Consider the following 18,827-nt stretch of genomic DNA (forward strand, 5'->3'; position numbering starts at 1 on the left):
ATTATTATAACCCCTGTAATTTCTCTTACAATTTTGCATGGATAAGGGTGCATACAAGCACACACAAAGATAGAATGCTGTGGGGTTTAAGGGCAGCAAAGGAGTAAACAGCGTGAAATATTTATGATTGTATAGAGGGAGGATGCTAGTCCATAGTGCCACATTGTAGTTGGAGGCAAATATTATGAGTTGCAAAAGACACATCCATATTAACCTCCCTCCATTATTATTCCATCATGATTCCTGCTGCTTCTGCAGGAATAGGGTCAACAGTGTCTTACAGATACATATATGCACTCATTATGCATTGGGTTGTTTAGCTGATTGTGTAATTATAGGTGTAATTGTAGGCCATAATTTGTTCTATTAAAATGTATATCACTTCAGTAAGGTATTTAATTGTCTTCAGGCTCAGGAGATTGCAGAGTTTATATGATGACTTATGTCGTTTTTTATTCAAATATATAATTTTATATCACTATGACCACTTCAGGGATTCATCGGGATGACTCCACAGCCCTGCTGTTGAATCAGCAGCTCCATTTTCTGACAGATGTATATGAAAATAACAGAGAAGGGAGGCTTTGGGGGAAAGTGCTTTGATGAAATGTACTGGTTTGGAATTACTCCCTTTTCTAAATGCAATACCTACATGAACATTCAGATTAGAAAAGCTGTGGTATTGCTTTTTACCCAGCAGTACATATTACACTTTCTGTGAATATTTGAATTTTATCTACAGTGTATGCCTTATAGAATTCATTAATATGGCATTTGTAATCAAACTGTATCTCACTTTCCATGAGCAAAGAATGAGAAAAGAAGGGTTCACAGTTGTTGATCTGCCTTTGGCAGTTTTGTATGATTAATGACTTGCTAATCTATCCTGATCTGTCCATCTTATTGTTTCTGTACATATGCATTCCCATTCATAAACACATGTGACATACCCATATGGTTTATAATTGTTCATGATGTATAATCATACACATGCAGTGTATGATAGTAGTGTGTATCTCTTAGATTAGACAGTTTACAGATAGACAGTTTACATACTCCATTGATTAGAAGCCTCTTTGCTGACATAAATCAGATGTCGTTTGGTGGTGACTAATTGCCTCATGACTTCTTGTTTTTCAGTACTTTAATGCAAACTGAGTGCATGTGTGGATGCAAGCTTATTGTAAAGTTGAGCAAATAGAGAACGTCCCCTAAATTGATAGAAAGTGGCAGTCCACTGCCTGATTCCATTTTTTTAGCAACGTGCCTCCGACTCAAGACCACCGGTCAGCTAAGGTAAACAAGCAGTCCAGTCTGAGAGTCACCCAAACATTTCTTTGGTCTAATATTGATTTTTGTATATGGTCTGCACTATTGAAAAAATGTTATAATATCTATTGAGATATGGGAGAAAAATATAATTTGGAATTAGGTTGATTGCATTATGGCTTACATTAAATATTGTGTTGTCGTGCTCTGTAGTTTTGCATTATGTTGAAATTAACAATAAATGTCTCCTAAGGCCGTGTTTGTCTTAAAGGTGGTTTTTATGTTTTATGTTGGTCATTGTTTTAAAATAGTTATCTCAACAGGCGACTGATCACCAAATCACAAAACTGCAATGCGGTGGTACTTTATTTGGGTTGACATTTTCAAGTGTGTTGCACACCCTTATTAGTGATGTCATAGCAGGGGTTTGGTCTTTGGCAGCTATTAGCAAACCCCTGCTGTTACATAGCTTATTTATATATACATAGAAGTGCAGTGTCAAGCCATTAGGCTCAGCGAACCATTTTGCAAACAGGACAATATAGTGCAGTAAGTGTGCTCAACATGTACAGTTGGCTCATTGCAGGAGGAGGTGCACTGGCAGTTAGCCTAGCAGGAGGCTGCTGCGTGACAGCTTCTAATGAGGGAGCAAACATATCATTGTCATTGGCCATCTGAGATGTTTGATTAGGAAATGTGATGATGTCTAAATGTTCAGCATCCAGCAGCCCTAGTCTAGTCTAGTTTGTTGACTCAATGTATTGCATGTTTTCTTAATATTTCATATCTTTTCATGTTTAAACTAACATGGGCCGTTTGATTTAATTGAGTAATAAAACACCTGTATGTATCTCACTTTACTAATGCCACGCATGCCTTGTAATAGATTAAAGAGAATACTTGTTGTGAATAGTTCAAAAGCTCTGGTTCTTCCAATTCCAGTACACAAGTTAATATGTGCTCAAAATATTGAATGGATGCCAGTCAATATATGAACCTGTAGAGTTTTGTTTTTTAAAAAAAACATTTTTAGCTATGGGTTGCAGAACTAGGCATCTTTTAGCCCTGAGTATATACATAAACATACGGTAGGTCTTTTAATAGCCTGTCCACTTGATGCTCGACTTGATGATTCAGAATGCACCACACAACATTTTAACCACGCTTTGTACAAAAAAAACTGCATTAGGCATTGTGGCAGTATTGTATGCTAAAAGGCACAAACCCTGATTCCCTTATTCCCTGATTCACAGTGACATCCTTGACCTCCCCAGCCTGCCTTTTAAGAGCTTTGGCGGTTTGTGGAGAGATAATGCAGCGCATGCTATGAAACAGGTCTTAATTGGCTGGCTGGCTTTATGAAGTTCTCTCTGGGGATTATTAATAGGCGGGCTGCATCAAAGAGCCGACTGCCACTCCAGTAGCAACCCTGGAAACACAGAGATCAACATCAACAGATACTGTACATCCACAACTTTCTGTGGTCATAGAGAGAGAAGATGGGTTGTGACAGAAGGAACTGTGTAAGAACAGGAGGAAGCAATAGCAGCAAAGATAAGAGGAAAAATCAGTGAGGATGTTGGTGGAAATGGGTTTTGGTGCACACGATTTTATTCCTCTGCATCCCTACAAATGCCATAGCCATATAGCTTACACACAACTTGTTTTAGAAACCTGCGTTTCTTGATGCTTGACACCCTTAAGGATTATTATTTGTCATCAAGAATGTCTAGGGCAAAATTGTTTACCTCACAGTCACCTCAGTCTCATTTTTCTGATTTTGCATGTTAATAGAACTGTAAGCATGTGTGTACGTTGTTGTCTGTAGAAGAATGTGTCACCACAAACCAGTGTCAAAAATGTCACATCAGCTCCAGTGATGCATTTCCCAGACAGAAAATCTTTTCTGACAGAGCGTAGAAACAGTATAGGCAAAAAGGAGATGCAATAGGTTTTCCATACCATTAAAATGTTTCTCTCTGTCAGTTTGTCAGATTTCCAGGCCTGTCTGCAGGGATGACGGATTGAAAAGCCATAGTGAAGGAGCTTGCCAAGCAGGATTTCTACCCTGCCAACCAAATCAAAACAAATATTAATAATATAACTCATGCATGGCATTATGATTACCCTGCTGTGAGCCTAGGAATACCACTGTAGTTTTTATATATGTCACCTGTGTGTGTGTGTGTGTGAGAGTGGAAAAGGAGGGGCACATCTGCCTGCTGCGTCAGCCCATGCGAACTGGATAGAGACAGTGACTTTGGGATGTGGTGCAGCTACTGTAGAGTATTGATTCCAAAAGCTTTTATCGCATGGCTAATTTTCCATATGGGGCCTCTGCATGTGGCCCGGGGGCTCTGGATGGGTCAGGCAGTGTTTTGTTTACACTGAGTGGCTAATCCGGGTGAGCTGGCTATGTATGCGTGTGTGGCAGAGAGAGAGGGAGATTGTGTATGTGTGTCTGTTGACACTTTGATTTTGAAGGAAGCCACTGTAACAAAGCATCTCTCTACTCTAACATACATATACAGACAAACACACACACACACACACATAACAATATTTGCAGTTCTGTATGCTTCATGTATTACACTTTAAAGTGAGATTGGGGTGTCATTTATAGACAATAATTGACGTTTTAATTTCAGAGATGCTACAAACAGGGCTTCTCCAAAAGTCCAGCTTCAAGTAGATGATGATACTGGGATATGAATCAAGCTTTTAGTGGGAATGGTAAGTTTTGCATTTTCACCGAAAGAAATCTAAAAATTATGATGTGATTTTTGCTGGGGTCTGTACCAAACAAGCATGTTCCTTTACATCTGGAAAATATGATTTGTAGGCTGGTGCATCTCTGTGGCACCATAATGCTTCATTTACAATGGTATATTTTACCTTAATCAAAAAATTGCAGCTCCTGTGATTTGGATATCACACTTGGCCATATTGTGATTCAGATTAATTGTCTACTAATGAGCCCTACTAAGAATCCCTACATTGAGGGGGTACTGTCTGCAGTGGAACACAAAATCGAGAAAAAAACCTGGTACCAAAAGCAAGTCAAGTTGAGTTGAGCCATACCATGCCGAGGAAATGAGGCTTTAGTCTTCTATAGGAGATATTAGTTAGTTAAACAGGTAACTGCTGTGCTGCTTTCCTGATAAGTCAACTTCAACCTGCCTGCTGGACTGGTAGAGGAGGGCTGCAGTCATCGGTCATTAATGTCCAGACCAAAGCAAATCCACCAGCTTCCTCTCAGTATCCTTCAGGAGGCTGGTAGGACTCTGCTATACCCTTCCAGTTCCTAGACAGTCATCCAACTCAACTCAGGTGTAACCTAAACAGCCCTATCTCCTGTTCTTGGAGACCACTCAATTATTGTGAAAGGAAACTCTCCTCCCACTACAGTGCCTTCCCCTGATAGTCCATAGGTGGCCCAGCCCAGTCCCTGGTAGCACTTTGGAAAGACATGCTGCTTTCAAAAGCCTTCTCCTGACGCAGGGACATGGTGCCACCTCTCCTGTCCAAGAGTGATGGGATGGGAGAGAGAGAGAGAAAGTCACAGAAACAAAAAGAAAAGCTATAAATCAATTCACATGAAAATTAAATTCTATGAATCGAGATATAATTATCACCCAGTAATATCACAAAGTTTAAGTCTAAGATGAAAAATGTATTTTCATCTTATTTATCTTTATTCAAAGTGAACAATGCCTGTCTGCTCTCTTCTGAGGTCAGCGCTATTGAAAGACAAATCAGCCTATTAAGCCTGGCAGCCTTGTAGGTACTTCAGAACAGAACCACTTTCTCCCTCTTTGTTTGATGCTTCTCAGCCTTACCAATGAATTCACCTTCATTCAAATTCACTATGAGAGTGAGGGAGGTAGCAAGGGAATGGAAGATGGAATGAATGAAAATGTTTTAAGGGACAGAGAGATAAAATGTGTATGTATGTGTGTGTGTGTGAGTGTGTGTGCATGTGAATAAATATGGCCCCGGGTGACTTCAGTTTGTGAGTGGCCATGACATTTGCTTTACCAGGTGTAGAGGAGCGTGAAGCAGACTCTGATGGGGTCTGTGAACAGTTATCACATTTACTCCAGGCCATGGGCTATGTGGCTGGTTTGTCAAAGCTGCCTGTATGTAATGCTCTCCCTCCCTCTCTCCCACCCTCTCGCTGGCTCTCCCTCCTTCCTTTTCTGTCGTCACTCTGCTACCCTCCCTTTTTCTTCCACGCTCCCTTTCTCTCTACTTTTTTCTTGGCCCACTGACTGTCTCAGCCACATCCTCTCTGACCCTCTCTGCTTCATGCTACCTCAGCCAACTGCTTACCTTTATCTTTCTCCCTCCTTCTGCTCCCTCCTCCTTTTTTTTTCTCCAGTGTGTAAGTCTTGTGGAAGGGGAGCAGGTAGAGCTGGCAGTGGATTTCAGTTGTGTTTCCGAATGCACAGCTCTGGCAAGGACTTTTAAAGCCTAGCGGATGTTTCAGATACACGCATACATTGCACTGGATTCATGCACATGCTGCTCTGTATGGTCATGAATTATTCACTTTGTTTTCACTGGGCTAGAGCGCGAGAGATGGGGTGAGAGGGGATGGGGTGAAAGAGATCTGAGCTGAAGAGAGAAGAGGCAGTTTCTGTTAGCTGAGGCAGGGGAGCTAGCCTCCTTATAATTCTAGTCCACTCTCTTAATGTTCCCAAGCAATTGGAGTTAGACAGAGTATCTGGACTGCAGTGTTAACCTATAGGTACACTCCTAGCTCCCAAATGTTTTTAGCTATTGCAAGCCAAGTTTCTAAACAGGTAGAAGATATCATCACACTGTACTATACACGTTATTTGTGGTGCAGGTGAATTTTGTCAGTTTGCAATTACAACAGATGATAAATTATAATATTGAATTATTATCCAGCCCTAGACATGCCAGTGTAATTTTTTCAGGCCAGTTTCAAGGTCCATCTATTTCACCAAGCGGTTGAACCAGTGCCAAGTACTGAACATTTATTCATTTTATGCCGTTTTTAGTAGTATAGCATGAAATTAAACATGTGTATGAGAGTGGGTGTCTCCAAAGACTACTCATACAGTACACTGTGCTCAACAGATTGTAAGTAGGGCTGCAATGTACAATCTATTGATTTTTTTAATTTATTTTTTAACTTAATTCATAAATTAATCAAATTAAATGGTGGACAATAGTCATGATAATTTACCCAATTATATCCCCACTGTAATGTTTTCAAATTGCTTTTTTTGTCTGACCCATGATCCTCAAACTATTGAATTTTCAAAGATTATCAAACAGAACATTTTGAGAAGCTGGAACCAGTGAATGTTTGGTATTTTTACTTGATAATGAAATGATAAGTTGATGATCAAAAATGAAGATCTGACAGAGTAGGCTGTAGAAACCTGTAAACTGCACCCCTGAAAATTAAGGTGGAAAGAGGTTTAATCAAGTTGAATAAAAAAGGGTACTGCATATTAATCCCAATTCCTCATTCCCTGTCTTTTCCTCTTGCCATTTCTCTAGCCAGAACTTGTTCCCTGTATCTATGTAGATCTCTTCTACAGTGCTGTTGCCCACACAGTGTATCCTTGTATGATGCAAGTAGGATGAAATGCCTCCCTGGCCCTGCCCCAGCTATCTAGGAGAATCATTATTGCTTATTGGCAAGCCATCTTAGTTCCCTTTGCCACATTACCAGAACTTAATCCCTCTAATTGTGTTATCTGTTGTTATTTATTATGCATTATGTACTCTGATGATTCTAGATACCAGTCATTCTGAAAAAATCAAGTGTTGCATTCTGGCTGCTGATGTTAACAAATATGCAACTCAAAGGTATAATCTTAATATATAGTAACAATATGTGTTGTTAATTGTTGGGAGATGTTGGTAATCCATTGTGCCAGTTTTATAGTACATACAGACCCATTTGGCCTGTACTGTAAGGGCACAGAATTGCTTTATAAAATGTGAATATTGAGCTACACTACAAGGTCTGGGTAAGACTTATCAATTTTCCTTGCCCTAAAGACCTGGCGGGCCAAAGTCGCATACAGGTAGAGTGATCTGCTAAATCCTCTAATGTATTAGGGCTACCTGCCATGCTCTTTCTCCAATGCTAATGGGATTACATACTGTAGAGTGTCCAGCAGTGGCAGAGCACTCATATGCCATCCGCTGTAGTGCAGGGAAATACACACAGTTCAACTTCTGCTGGGTGAATACAACATGCAATTTTCAATGACAAGAAAATGTTTGACTTAGGAAAGCCAAATATCTTCACTAATAATTTGTGTTTACCTCAGCTGAAAGCAAACACATGCCTCCAAATTAGCACATTGGTATCTACTCCGAGACTCTCCTGTCAGTTAGGTCTTCCCACAAGGTCGTTGAGCACATGGTATAGCAGCGGGATTTGCTTTTAAACTCTTTTCTCTGAGAAGCTCTCTGCAGGAATCTGAGGCTTTTCTGATATAATGAGGTGATATTGGCGAAAAACTGTCATCACAGGAAGTCCAATAAGACATGCTGAAACTTTAAAAGAGGAAGATCCACTGGCAGAAACTCTACCCCCTCCCTCTCTGTCTTACTTGTCCCTCAACCCTTCAGTCACATACAGTAATACCATTTGTTAACTTTGGTAGTCTAATCTGCTAATTTCATGTAGCTATTCTTTTAGTTTGTGTTTCTGGGCCTTGATATCAGCAGCTTCCATGTCATACCCCCGAATGTCTGATGATTGGAAGAGCTTATGTGATGATGGCCTTTGATCTTGTTCTCTCCATTAACCTGACAAACGTATGTGAATTGTGTAACAAATGAGGACTGTCATAAATCACACAGAGCAGAAGAATGTACATATGTGATTAATGTGTAAATATTCCTGCAGCCTGTATTTTTGTAGGAGTCCCTTGTGTTCGTTTGTGCATATATGTGTGCATATAGGCTATATTAGCATGTGTGTGTCAGCTCAAGTGCCCACATTATCTTGTGTAACAGCAGCTCGTATTTTCCCTGAAGTGGTTGCTTTAAATTCCACCCAATAAGAAAATGCTGTCTTGGGGCTGTTGGGTCAGCTTGAACCATGATGGCACTGAGAACACAATGGAGAACAGCACTGACTTAAGATCACAATTAATAATTTACAAACCTGCCACAAATGTTTCATGACACATTTTCCTTGCATGAAAGGCTTGCTTGTTCAAATGGTGGGTTTTGAGACTGGCAATACTCAAGCCCTTAAGTATTTGTCTTACACACCACACAGAGGTCATGTAACTCTGATAAGCATTTCCACTGTTATCTTGAGTTCTGAGTTCTATTGAATATGACAGCAAGAACCGAATAGGCCAATACCTTAAGCATGTTGGTTGGTCAATGTAAAAACAAATCTTTCGTCATAAAACATGACAGTTACAGGTTATGAAATCGCTTTGGGATGCCAGCGCTCTTAGATCGAAATCAAGGTCAGAGCGACATTATTTGTTTAGCCCTTAATCACAGTCCCAGTCTCAGGGCTTGCATGATGAAACAGTAAATGAAAACAGCACCTCCTATGAGAATGACCTCATCTTCTCTTATGGCAGCTTGCTCCGTCTATGTGTCCCTGTGCATTCCAGGGAGGCATTTGATCAGCGACACCCCCCACAGATAGATAAAGTGAAGCATGAAGGCCAAATCCTGCCCAACATTGATCTGAACAAACCCCCCCCCCATGCTGTTCTGACATCACCACAGTGTCAGCACACTACAGCAGGACCAACAGTGTCACAGTATTAACATTGCAACATCAACATGTCCAGAGTTTTATGTGGTATTGGAGATTAATTTAGCATATTAAACAACGTGCAATATCAAACTAAAGTGAAAATCTATCTTTTTTGATCAGCAGTCATTAATAAGGTAATAGCTGTTAAACACCATTCAAACACACTTACAGTTAATAGTAAAGATCCAAATATTGGTATGCAAATGTAGAGTAATCCTCTCCATCCATTCTGCTTTTTGTCTTCTGTTTTTGTTTAATGTATTTTGTTCCATTTAAAGACTAAATGTGCTTCATTTTTTACTAATTGCATTAGGATTATCTTTTGTACAAATCATAGACTAGAATTAAATAATTTTACACCATTTTATGAATGTAATTCCTTCAATCTCTGCTTCTCTTCTCAGTTTTATTTATATATTTTTAAGTTCCCCTGGTACTTATTGTCTCTCTTTGTTTTTACCTTTCATCTCCCTGTAATCTCCTATTACCCCCTCCTCTTTGCCCATTCCTTCTCTGCCACCCTCCTTCCCTGCCTCTCTCTCCCAGGCGAGTGATGCACGCTGTAAGCGGTGTGTGCGTGTAGTGTGAGTGAGAGCCATCGGTGTGTGTGTGTGTGTGCTTGAGTGTGTGTGTGTGTCTGGAGAGAGAGAGAGAGACATAGACCGAGCCCCTAACACGGAGCATGCCTCTGCGTCCGGCAGCCGGCAAACATGAGCCACCCAGCCCTCCACGGCAGGACCAGCAGCAGCAGCAGCACACACACACACACACACTCACACACCCTTACACACACACAGCAAACGGCAGCCAGGGGGGCAGCACTGACAGCGGCAGCTCCCGGGAAGAGGACAGCGGCGTTCCCATTCCTGTCCGTGTTCCGGCTCTCCGTCCCGGTGCAGAGCGGAGCCACAGTGCAAGAGCACCCATGGAGGAGCCGACAGGCAACACCGTGGTCATCCGCATTGGAATCCCAGACCTACAACAGACGGTAAGAGCTCGTTCTGTAGCCACTGCTGGATAGAGGATAAAGGAGAGGGAAGCTGCCTCTCCCCCTTCCTCTCTGACTGGATGCTTTCTACCTCTCTTCTGTCTGCTTTATGGATTTTGCTTTATTTCCTTTAAACATCTTCAGTTTGATCTTTCTCTTTACCCCATCCCTCTTTTTTCTCTTTTCCCTCTTTATTTCTTTTGGTATGCACACTTAGTGGCTGTATTTGCTTCCTTGCTTCTGGGGGTTCCACCCCCCACCCCCCCGCCTATTCCACAGATGTCTCGCTAATAAATCTACCTCTTCATTAACTGGGCTTCAGCTGACTTTGACAACTGGCCACTTAGGGTGAGAGCGGGAGAGGGAGGGAGGGCAGAGGGATAGAAAAGGCATCAGAGATGAAGAGGGCTATGAGAGGCATTGTAAATCCACAGGAAGACACAAAGTAGAGAATCACGGTAGTTATACCTGAACTGTGAAACTTTATCTCAACCTTTTGTCTCCCTCTCTCTGTTATATTGCTTTGTGCCCAGACAGAATAAGAGATCCAATCCTGCATTCTTAATAATAAAATCTTTACGCAGGAGTTTCCCTGAAGATGTTGCCTGCGTCTGTGTTGTATTGCAGCTGCTGAAAGAATGCAGAACCATTAGACTGTGACATTTATCTTTTAACTTCCCTTTGTTTTCCTATTTTCAGCATACTGTATGCACTGTCCCTCTCCTCACAAAATCACTGTGAGCATACTGAGGTCTGGTTGTCTGTATTTGTTTGCTGCAGAAGGTGATATGGAACAGTGCAAATGTCCTGATCCTAAAAAAGTTCATTTCATTCATTTTTCAAGCTCTGCTATTGTGATTTATATGGATTCAGCAGCAGCTATTCTGTCGTGTTTGAGTAAATGTTTGGGCAATACAACAACAGCCATTCTCAATGAATTATTCTAGTATTGTTTCTGTTAGCTGTTTTAAAGCAAGTTCTTCATTCTTTACTGTAAAGTAAGGACAATAATCGCATTAAAATGTCCTTCACAAGTGAACAGAAAGTGATTGGCTGGAACTGCACATGAACGTGAAGAGGAAGAAACATTTTACCCTTCATTGGCTGTAGAATGAAATGAAGTGTTATCGATTCAACATATCTCTAAGCCCATGTGTGCTCTCTCTGTCTCTCTGTGCTCTCTCTCTCCCTGTCAGTAGCACACATAAGATCACACTATTAGAGAGATACCATGTGACATTTCCTATGTAACAACACAGCATTAAGCTTTTTATCACTAATGTGCCTCTGTGTCAACACCTCTCTACTCACCCCCCCTCTTCTGCTCTCACTTTTCCACTGGAGTCATCCTCTCCTAATGGTATAGCAAAATGCAGATTTAACTTTTACAGCCAGTCACTGCATACTCGTGCTCATGTGCTCGGTTGGCTTTCTGTAGCTGGTTTAGTGTTAGAGTGTCCTTTTTGATTCTTTCTCCAGGCATTGATGGCAAAGGCAAGCGACTGCTTTTGTGGTTGTTATTGTTGATTACCTCATTGTTGTTGGCTACTTGGCTGAAATAACCCATTGTATCTGAGCGAGGCTCTGGCACCGCATGCTAGGAATAAAGACAGGAAGTAAAAGGAGAGCAGTTGAAAAGAAAGCAGAGTATTCCCCAAAGGTGTTGCAGAATCGCCGTCTGTGAACAAAAACGGTTTTCAATCGAGCTCAAACACACACACCCTCTCACACACATTCAAGCATGCACATACATATCATGTAGACACACACAAAGATGTACTGTATGCACGTGCACACAAGCACACCTAAACATGCTCTTACATGAATGCACGCAAATCCTAATCCCATTGCCAAGGGACTTCCCTTAATGTGCTTGTGTAATGTAAAGATGCTCAGATCATTAGTTTCACTTTCAAGGAGTCCCATTTAGTCCAATATACGGACAAACAGGCAAGAACACATACAGCGTGACATAGTGATAGATGGAAAGACAAACGGAGAGTCTGAAAGTCTGACAGACAAACATACAGGCAGATGACAGATGGCTAGACTCTGACAGTTTGAATCTTTTATGGAGCAGTCAAAAGTGGCTTGTGTGTACTCTGAGTGAGCTGGAGATTACACTAGAATAGTCGGCCTGAAGTGGGATTACACACCTCCTGCTGTGTTTCAAGCCTGGATCAGGAGAATGAAGAACCATGCAAGGATCACACCAGGCAACACTTTCCTTTTCAGCAAGAGAGAAGGAAGGAGCGAGGCCTCACATGGGAGGAACGAGACTAAAATGGCTTTATCCTCACACTTCCTTATTCATATCAATTTAAAGGATATCTTTAAAGATGAAACCCAATCTGTGTTAAATGTGTTCTTCTCAGTGTTTGGTGTGGTGTTGAAGTGGAATAAACAGTGGTGCTGGAAATGTCAAGTGTTGCTAAGTGTTGAGAAAGTTTGACTTGGAATTGAGAAAGTTTTTCCTTTGTCAAAAGTCGTACGTTTTGTCAATTCCACTTTGTTAAGAAGACTTCCCGTGAGAAGGCATACCCCAAAGTAATTATTTGGAAATGGGATGGACTTTGGTGATTTAGCTTGTGATTTAAACTAAGCCAAGACCATTATTACATAAAAGTGTTCAGTGCCCAGTCCTTGTTGCAACTTGAAGTACTGTGTCTTGGCAGTAGGAGATGGTGAAGTTGCATTAACAGTCGATTGTTCAGTCAGACTGTAGGGCATATTATTTGCAAAGATTGTGCTTTTTTTTCAGATCATGGGTATCATTGTCATTCATCAACTCAACCAAAACTCTATTTCTATGATTGGAGCAAAAAGAGACAGCTTCCCAATACTGCTAATGGGTGTCATTCATCTCTCAACAGGGGAGAGGGAGACACTGACATGAATAGTCTGCCCCACTCCTCTGTACCTGCATTCATCCTTATTCTCCATTTGCTTCTCTTGTTGCCTCTTTTAGTGCATTCTCTCTCTTTATTCATTCACAGAAGGTGAATGGAAAAAATCCAGGTCGGCATTTGTCCTCCTCAAGTCTGGTTTCTGTGCATATCTTCCTGTGTGTTTATGTCTTGAATACTTGATTGTGTCATGTGTCCTGCTTGCATCTTACACCCGTATACTATGTGCAGAACTTTCTCAGTGTCATGTTCGTACAGTCTGCAACTATGGTCTAGTATAGTGTGGTTGAACCTTGCTTCTGTTGTTGAATCTCTATTCTTGTGCTGCTATGACCCGGTGCTGTCCTTTAGTCTGACTATTTTTTAGCCATTGGTGGGATTTTTGGTTATCTGCCACATCTTCCAAGATACCTCCTCTATCCTCTCTGCAAACAATCTCCCTATCACCTGCTGATGTTCTCTGAGCAGTTTATTTGCAGGAGACATTTTACTGATGCACTCGTGGATGCTTCATGTTTCATTCAGGACACTGGCCTTGAAGCTTACTAAGCCCTTCTCTCTCTAGCATTCAGTCTCTGGATGCCAGAATTTTAATAAAATGCTCAGTGTATTGTGACAAGTTTCCTTTACTAATGAGAAGATTTTTAATGCTGTTGATGTTTAAATTACCTTTATGCCATCAACTACCCAACTATTCTTGTAGAGCCTGAGAGTAAGAAACTAAACTTAGATTAAATCTTTACTTCTTTTGGTACTTATTTCTTTGTGAGAAAAACAAAATCATAAATCCCACAGAAGCAGCAGGGTTGCAACAATAATCATGAGCCAGCTGCCATAGCTTTAAGTTTTTAAGACTCTTTCCTTCCACCACACTGGTCGAGCTATACATAGATTTTAGCTTAAATGACTACTGATGTGGTCTAGGAAGGCACTTTGTTAGTTGGACTTGATATCATCAGCTTCCAGGTCCCCCCTTGGCCAACTTACCAGGCGAATATCTGATGACAAGTAGGGTTTATGTGATGGCCTTGGACCTTGTTCTTTCCACTGAGCTGACACTTGAGATATTGTCTTTCTTACCTATAAAGGTACTGTTTCCAGTACCTGCTATTTAGCCTTCTGGTAGTTTGATACTTTTAGATCCAATTATCCTTTCTTACTTAACCACCATCTGCCCACACCTTCAGTGTGAATGACATTCTGATGTCATTGTTTTAGTTCCAGATAAGGTGAAAGTGTTTTGCCTTAGCCAGAATAGGAGCCTGCTGTTAGTAACTAGTATATCTGTGCTGCTGGTAGGGCTGACCCTGTTTGGTCAATAGATTGATTGGTTGGTTGATATGCAAGTGCACAACCAAGAATTCAGTGGCCAATTGCTGTGTGTGATACTGCTCTATTTTAACTAAAATCATCGTGTATAGGATTTAGGAGCATGTTCTCTTCAAATATTTAAAGCAAAAACCATTACATTTTGTGCTTTGGATTCTTCTGTAGTGCTTCTCTAGCCATAATACAAAAATCTAACACAATATATGAAAGTGTCTCTCTTAGCGATGTATTCTATATCACAATGTAGTACATTTTAATTAGATTAGATAAAATAATCACATGAGAATGTGAAAGTTTGGGGATAATGTAGTGAATTGAATACCTGACAAATCAAGCCACTTCATCGCAGAGATGCAAAAAAAATAAAGCAGCCCTGGTCATTTATTTGCAGAAGTGCCCATAAAGGCTTAAAACAACCAGAGATATGAAAGGAATTAAAGCAAAACATCTACCAGTTGACAAATCTCTATTAATCTCATAGTATATGTTGCCATATTGCCTACTCTCTATCAAACTGTAATCTGATGAGAGACCTAAAACATGACAGAAACGAATAACAATGACACTTGGATCTTTAATTGGAAGAAATGATTATTAAACTACTCTCTTGTGTTTTATTGCATAGCTTTAAAACTATGGTTTTTAGCAGATGTTACTTTTTTTCAGCCAACATTTTCCTTGGTTGTGGGCAGCCCTAGATACTAGGCACCATCCAGTGCTGTTAGTTACTGTAAGAAGCAGGTGTGAACTACAGTCAACTGAGGCCCTTGTCCTATCCAATTCTTCATGTTCCTGTTGTTGGATATCTGCTGCTGTGGTGGTGACTGGTTCCTGCTCTGGGAGAATGTAGTCTGCTTTCAGATCTGTTACCCGCTGAGCATCAGTGGTATGTGATGATTGTTTCTCCCAAATGTTCTTCCAGTAGTCTTCAGTTTCAGCTCTTGGTGGGTCGGCAGCAGGTATTGCACAGTTTTTTGAAATCAGAGCACTTATCGCTTTGGCCTGTGCTTCTCTGGTGTGTTTCCTTAGTCTGGCTGCCAGCATTGTGGACCTTTGTTTAGCAGTCTCCAGGGCCTCAGTTATGGACATCCAATTGTATTTCTTAAGTTGCAAGGGCTGGTTCTTGATTGTTACACTTTGTTTTCCAGGGAGGACCCTGTTTACATCTTGCCTTCCTGATCTTGTGGCTGACAAACAAATTGTTTGCATGTGGTATAGTGGTGGTGGTGGAGTGGAGATTGTGACATCTCCTCAGTACTCATCATTTTCCAGTTGTTGTAACAGCTTTATTTTTTCCCATTTTAGAATGTTCACTCATCAATGTTGAGTTTGATAAGTATGGAAATGATGGTCTATGTATTTCCCCTTTCACTGGGCTTTCATTCCAGCAAATTCTGGTTTTCTCCTGTTGTCTTTGAATCTTCTTTCTAGTAACTTCTTATATCAGACTTTCCTGGTTCTCTAACATCTGATAGGACCTTGTGTGTTTGTTAAAATGTCTGTCAGTGGACCTCGTGTATTTATATCTGTCTGCTTATGAATGTTCCTATATGTGTACGTGTACAATACATATGTATGGATGTATTCTATTATTTTCCTATTTCCCATTGTTTCGTGTCTCATTATGTCCATAATTTCATTATATCCCTTTCTTTTTGTCTCTTTCTCTCTCTTTTGCATCCCTTTCCACTGTCTTTCATCCACTCTTCATGTCTTTCTCCCTGCAACTGTCTTGAGTCTTACATGCAACAGTGGTTTGACAGTTCCTCCAAATACACTCATGCTCACACACACACACACACACACACACACACACACACACACACAGATTGACATATGGAATGTTGAATCAGTGATTGGTTGGCATCTCTCTGGAAAGCCTCCCACGTCCCCATGTTACTATTTTTAGCTTCATTGACAGTGGCAGCAGGGGCACGAGACATGGCTAGCATATTCCTACCTCCATTTGCCCACAACACCCAGAGAGCTGGAGAGAGATTTGACCCAGTGTAACTTATTGTTATTCTAAGCTCACTTCCCATTCATCCCTCTTCCTCCCTAACTCCCTCTCCATCTGTCCGTCAGGTCCTAACCAAAGAGAGATAAAGCAGAGAGAGGGAAGAAGAGGATGGAAGTAGTGTAATGTAGTGTAGTGCAATTCCTGGCATATCTGAGAGCAAGGTGGGGGAAGCAGGAATGTGTTTTGAGAGCTATACCCCATACAGACCTTTTTTGATTTCCAGTTTTGAAGCTATCCCACACTTTCCCATTTCACCTCCTAAATCCCATATGCTGGTACAACCTTGTTCTTTCTTTAGTGCAGATACTAACAGTCTTATATTAGGGAGAAAGAAAAAAAAAACTTTGTGATTGTGATGTAACAAGGGAATAAATGTTTTTGGGACAGCGCATTTGGATACTAATAAATTAAATCATAAGGCAATTAATGTTCACTCGAGGATAGACAATTCTCAACTCTGTAATTAGTTTATTGATCTGCTCTCCTTTTGGGTTAACTCTATTATATAGCTTCTTTTTTTAATCTTTCCCTGTTGTTGTTCCCTTCTCTGTTGTTTTTCTATCTTTGTTTTCCTTCATCTCTTTTTCTCGGAGTCTAGTCTGAGAGAAGCCTGGGAATAGATGGAGACATTAATATTAGCCCAATCAGACTGAGCTTTTGTTACAGGTCTGGGCTGGATATTCTTTGTGTTTGTGCAGGGGGAACACCTCTCGCCTTTGTAATAATATCTCTATAACCAGAAAGGAGAAGACACTAGATTTTAATATGTGATTTCTTTTTTCAGGCATTAGATGGCCGGTGTGGCCTCCACCGAGAGATGAAATCGTCTAATTGAGTAATATTTTATGAGACTTAAGCTTTCTGACTATGCAGTTGAGCTGAAATTGTATGTACAGCGGCAAACATTCTCATAGACCCTTTGAACAAGATCCTTGCAGTCAATACAGTAACACTATACTCCCTTGCTGCCAATGGGAAAAGGAGACCCCCTGGCAATTTACACACTTCCAATAAGCTGCGCTACAATAGTGCATTCCCCTTAACAGCAGGGAGATCAGTCTCCACTATTAAACCCGTAGTGAAATTAGTCTCTCTTAGCAGTAGCTCAAAGGAAGGTAGAATGTCTTTGTTTTTCACTCTCCTCAGTCAAATATAAAAATAATCACAACTTAATTGCTTTTGGTTGAAGCTACAACCCTACAGCAAGCTTTGCAAAGAACCTAATTACACCTGTTAGTCATCATTTGGTTTTGAACTATGGTGATCCACATTTAAGATCTCAAACATGTTTATGTTCAGATTCGGGAGGAAGGTTCTCCTAAGGGTGGGCCGGCACAATGTTTTATCACAGTCCTACAATTTTCCAGAGATGATATATATAATGTTTTCATTCCCTCTGGAGCTGCCTGCTCCTCCATCTTAACTTGATTTGGCCACATGGATGCACATTGTGCACTCAGAGGTTGTAATTAGTCACGCGTTATGGAAAAGCTTGATAAGCCACACTGGGACTATTACTGTTACTTGATTTACATCATTTTTAATTGTGAAAGTATAACATTGTTATACTATTGTTAAATATCTATTATTATTAGTGAATTCCAAGATGTCAAAATTATTGGTTTTAGCTATGTTTTATGAACTTCATAAATTGTTGAAAAGTTGACTCTTACCAGGAGTAAGAGTAAACACATGCTTTAGTTCTTTGCAAATCTGTGTGTGTGGATATGTGTGTCTGTACTGTCTGTTTGTGTGTCTGTGTCTTGATGAGTGTTCATATCTCCCTGGTGACTGACGTTAACTGTAGATCTTGTTGGCATGTTCAGTCTCGCCTGTCAACAGTAATGGAGAAGATTACTTTAATCGATATTTGTTGTGTGTGCTACTGTGTGTCTGCCTGTTTATGCAAGTATAAAAACACATAGTCTCTGAGTGAAACAGATGTAGAGGGCTGGAAAGAGAGAACCTGCCCTTTGAGGTTGGGTGATATGTTAAAATTTTCCAACCAGCCACCGCCATCCCAACTGTGAACAGGTTAATTTTCTACTGAGTTAAATTCTCCAGGAGGCAGACCGTTAAATTAGCAACATAAAATGACAAAAATTGCCACTATATTTGTCCAATTGCCCAACCCTACTGCCCTTCAGTTTATAACAAATTTTAAATATATTTAGTCAAGCTGTGTGTATGTTTGGATCTCTCTATGTGTACACATTAATGTATGCGAGTAAGGCTATACTTATGTCATATGCTTCTTCTATATTGTAGCTTATTTAAGATTTTCCTTATGACTCCAACTCACAACTAGAGTCACTCTCACTCAGAGCGGCTTGTCACTAACTATCTCACCTATAATTGTAGTTGACTCCACGCTGGTTGTGTCCTCTTGTATCATGTTGTTTGCAGTCAGCTTATTGCTATATAGGATGTTGTGTGTGCGCACATCTGCATGGGGAATTGTGTGTACACTTGTTCAGTAATCATGGGTGAAATTTAATATTCAGGTGGTTCCTGTGGTCAGTGTAGGTCACGGCT

The 18,827-nt window shown here is 40.6% G+C and overlaps 1 protein-coding gene across 1 annotated transcript in view; it reads left to right on the forward strand.

The window, feature by feature from the left end:
• The first annotated feature begins 9,731 nt into the window (after positions 1-9,731).
• shank3a (SH3 and multiple ankyrin repeat domains 3a) overlaps positions 9,732-18,827 on the forward strand; it is a 130,219-nt gene continuing 121,123 nt past the window's right edge. The window contains exon 1 of the mRNA XM_070906865.1: positions 9,732-10,037. Within this exon, the coding sequence (XP_070762966.1) occupies positions 9,732-10,037 (306 nt within the window). The remainder of the gene's footprint in view (positions 10,038-18,827) is intronic.

This window comes from Enoplosus armatus, chromosome 6, assembly GCF_043641665.1.
Source record: "Enoplosus armatus isolate fEnoArm2 chromosome 6, fEnoArm2.hap1, whole genome shotgun sequence".
Taxonomy (NCBI): Eukaryota; Metazoa; Chordata; class Actinopteri; order Centrarchiformes; family Enoplosidae; genus Enoplosus; species Enoplosus armatus.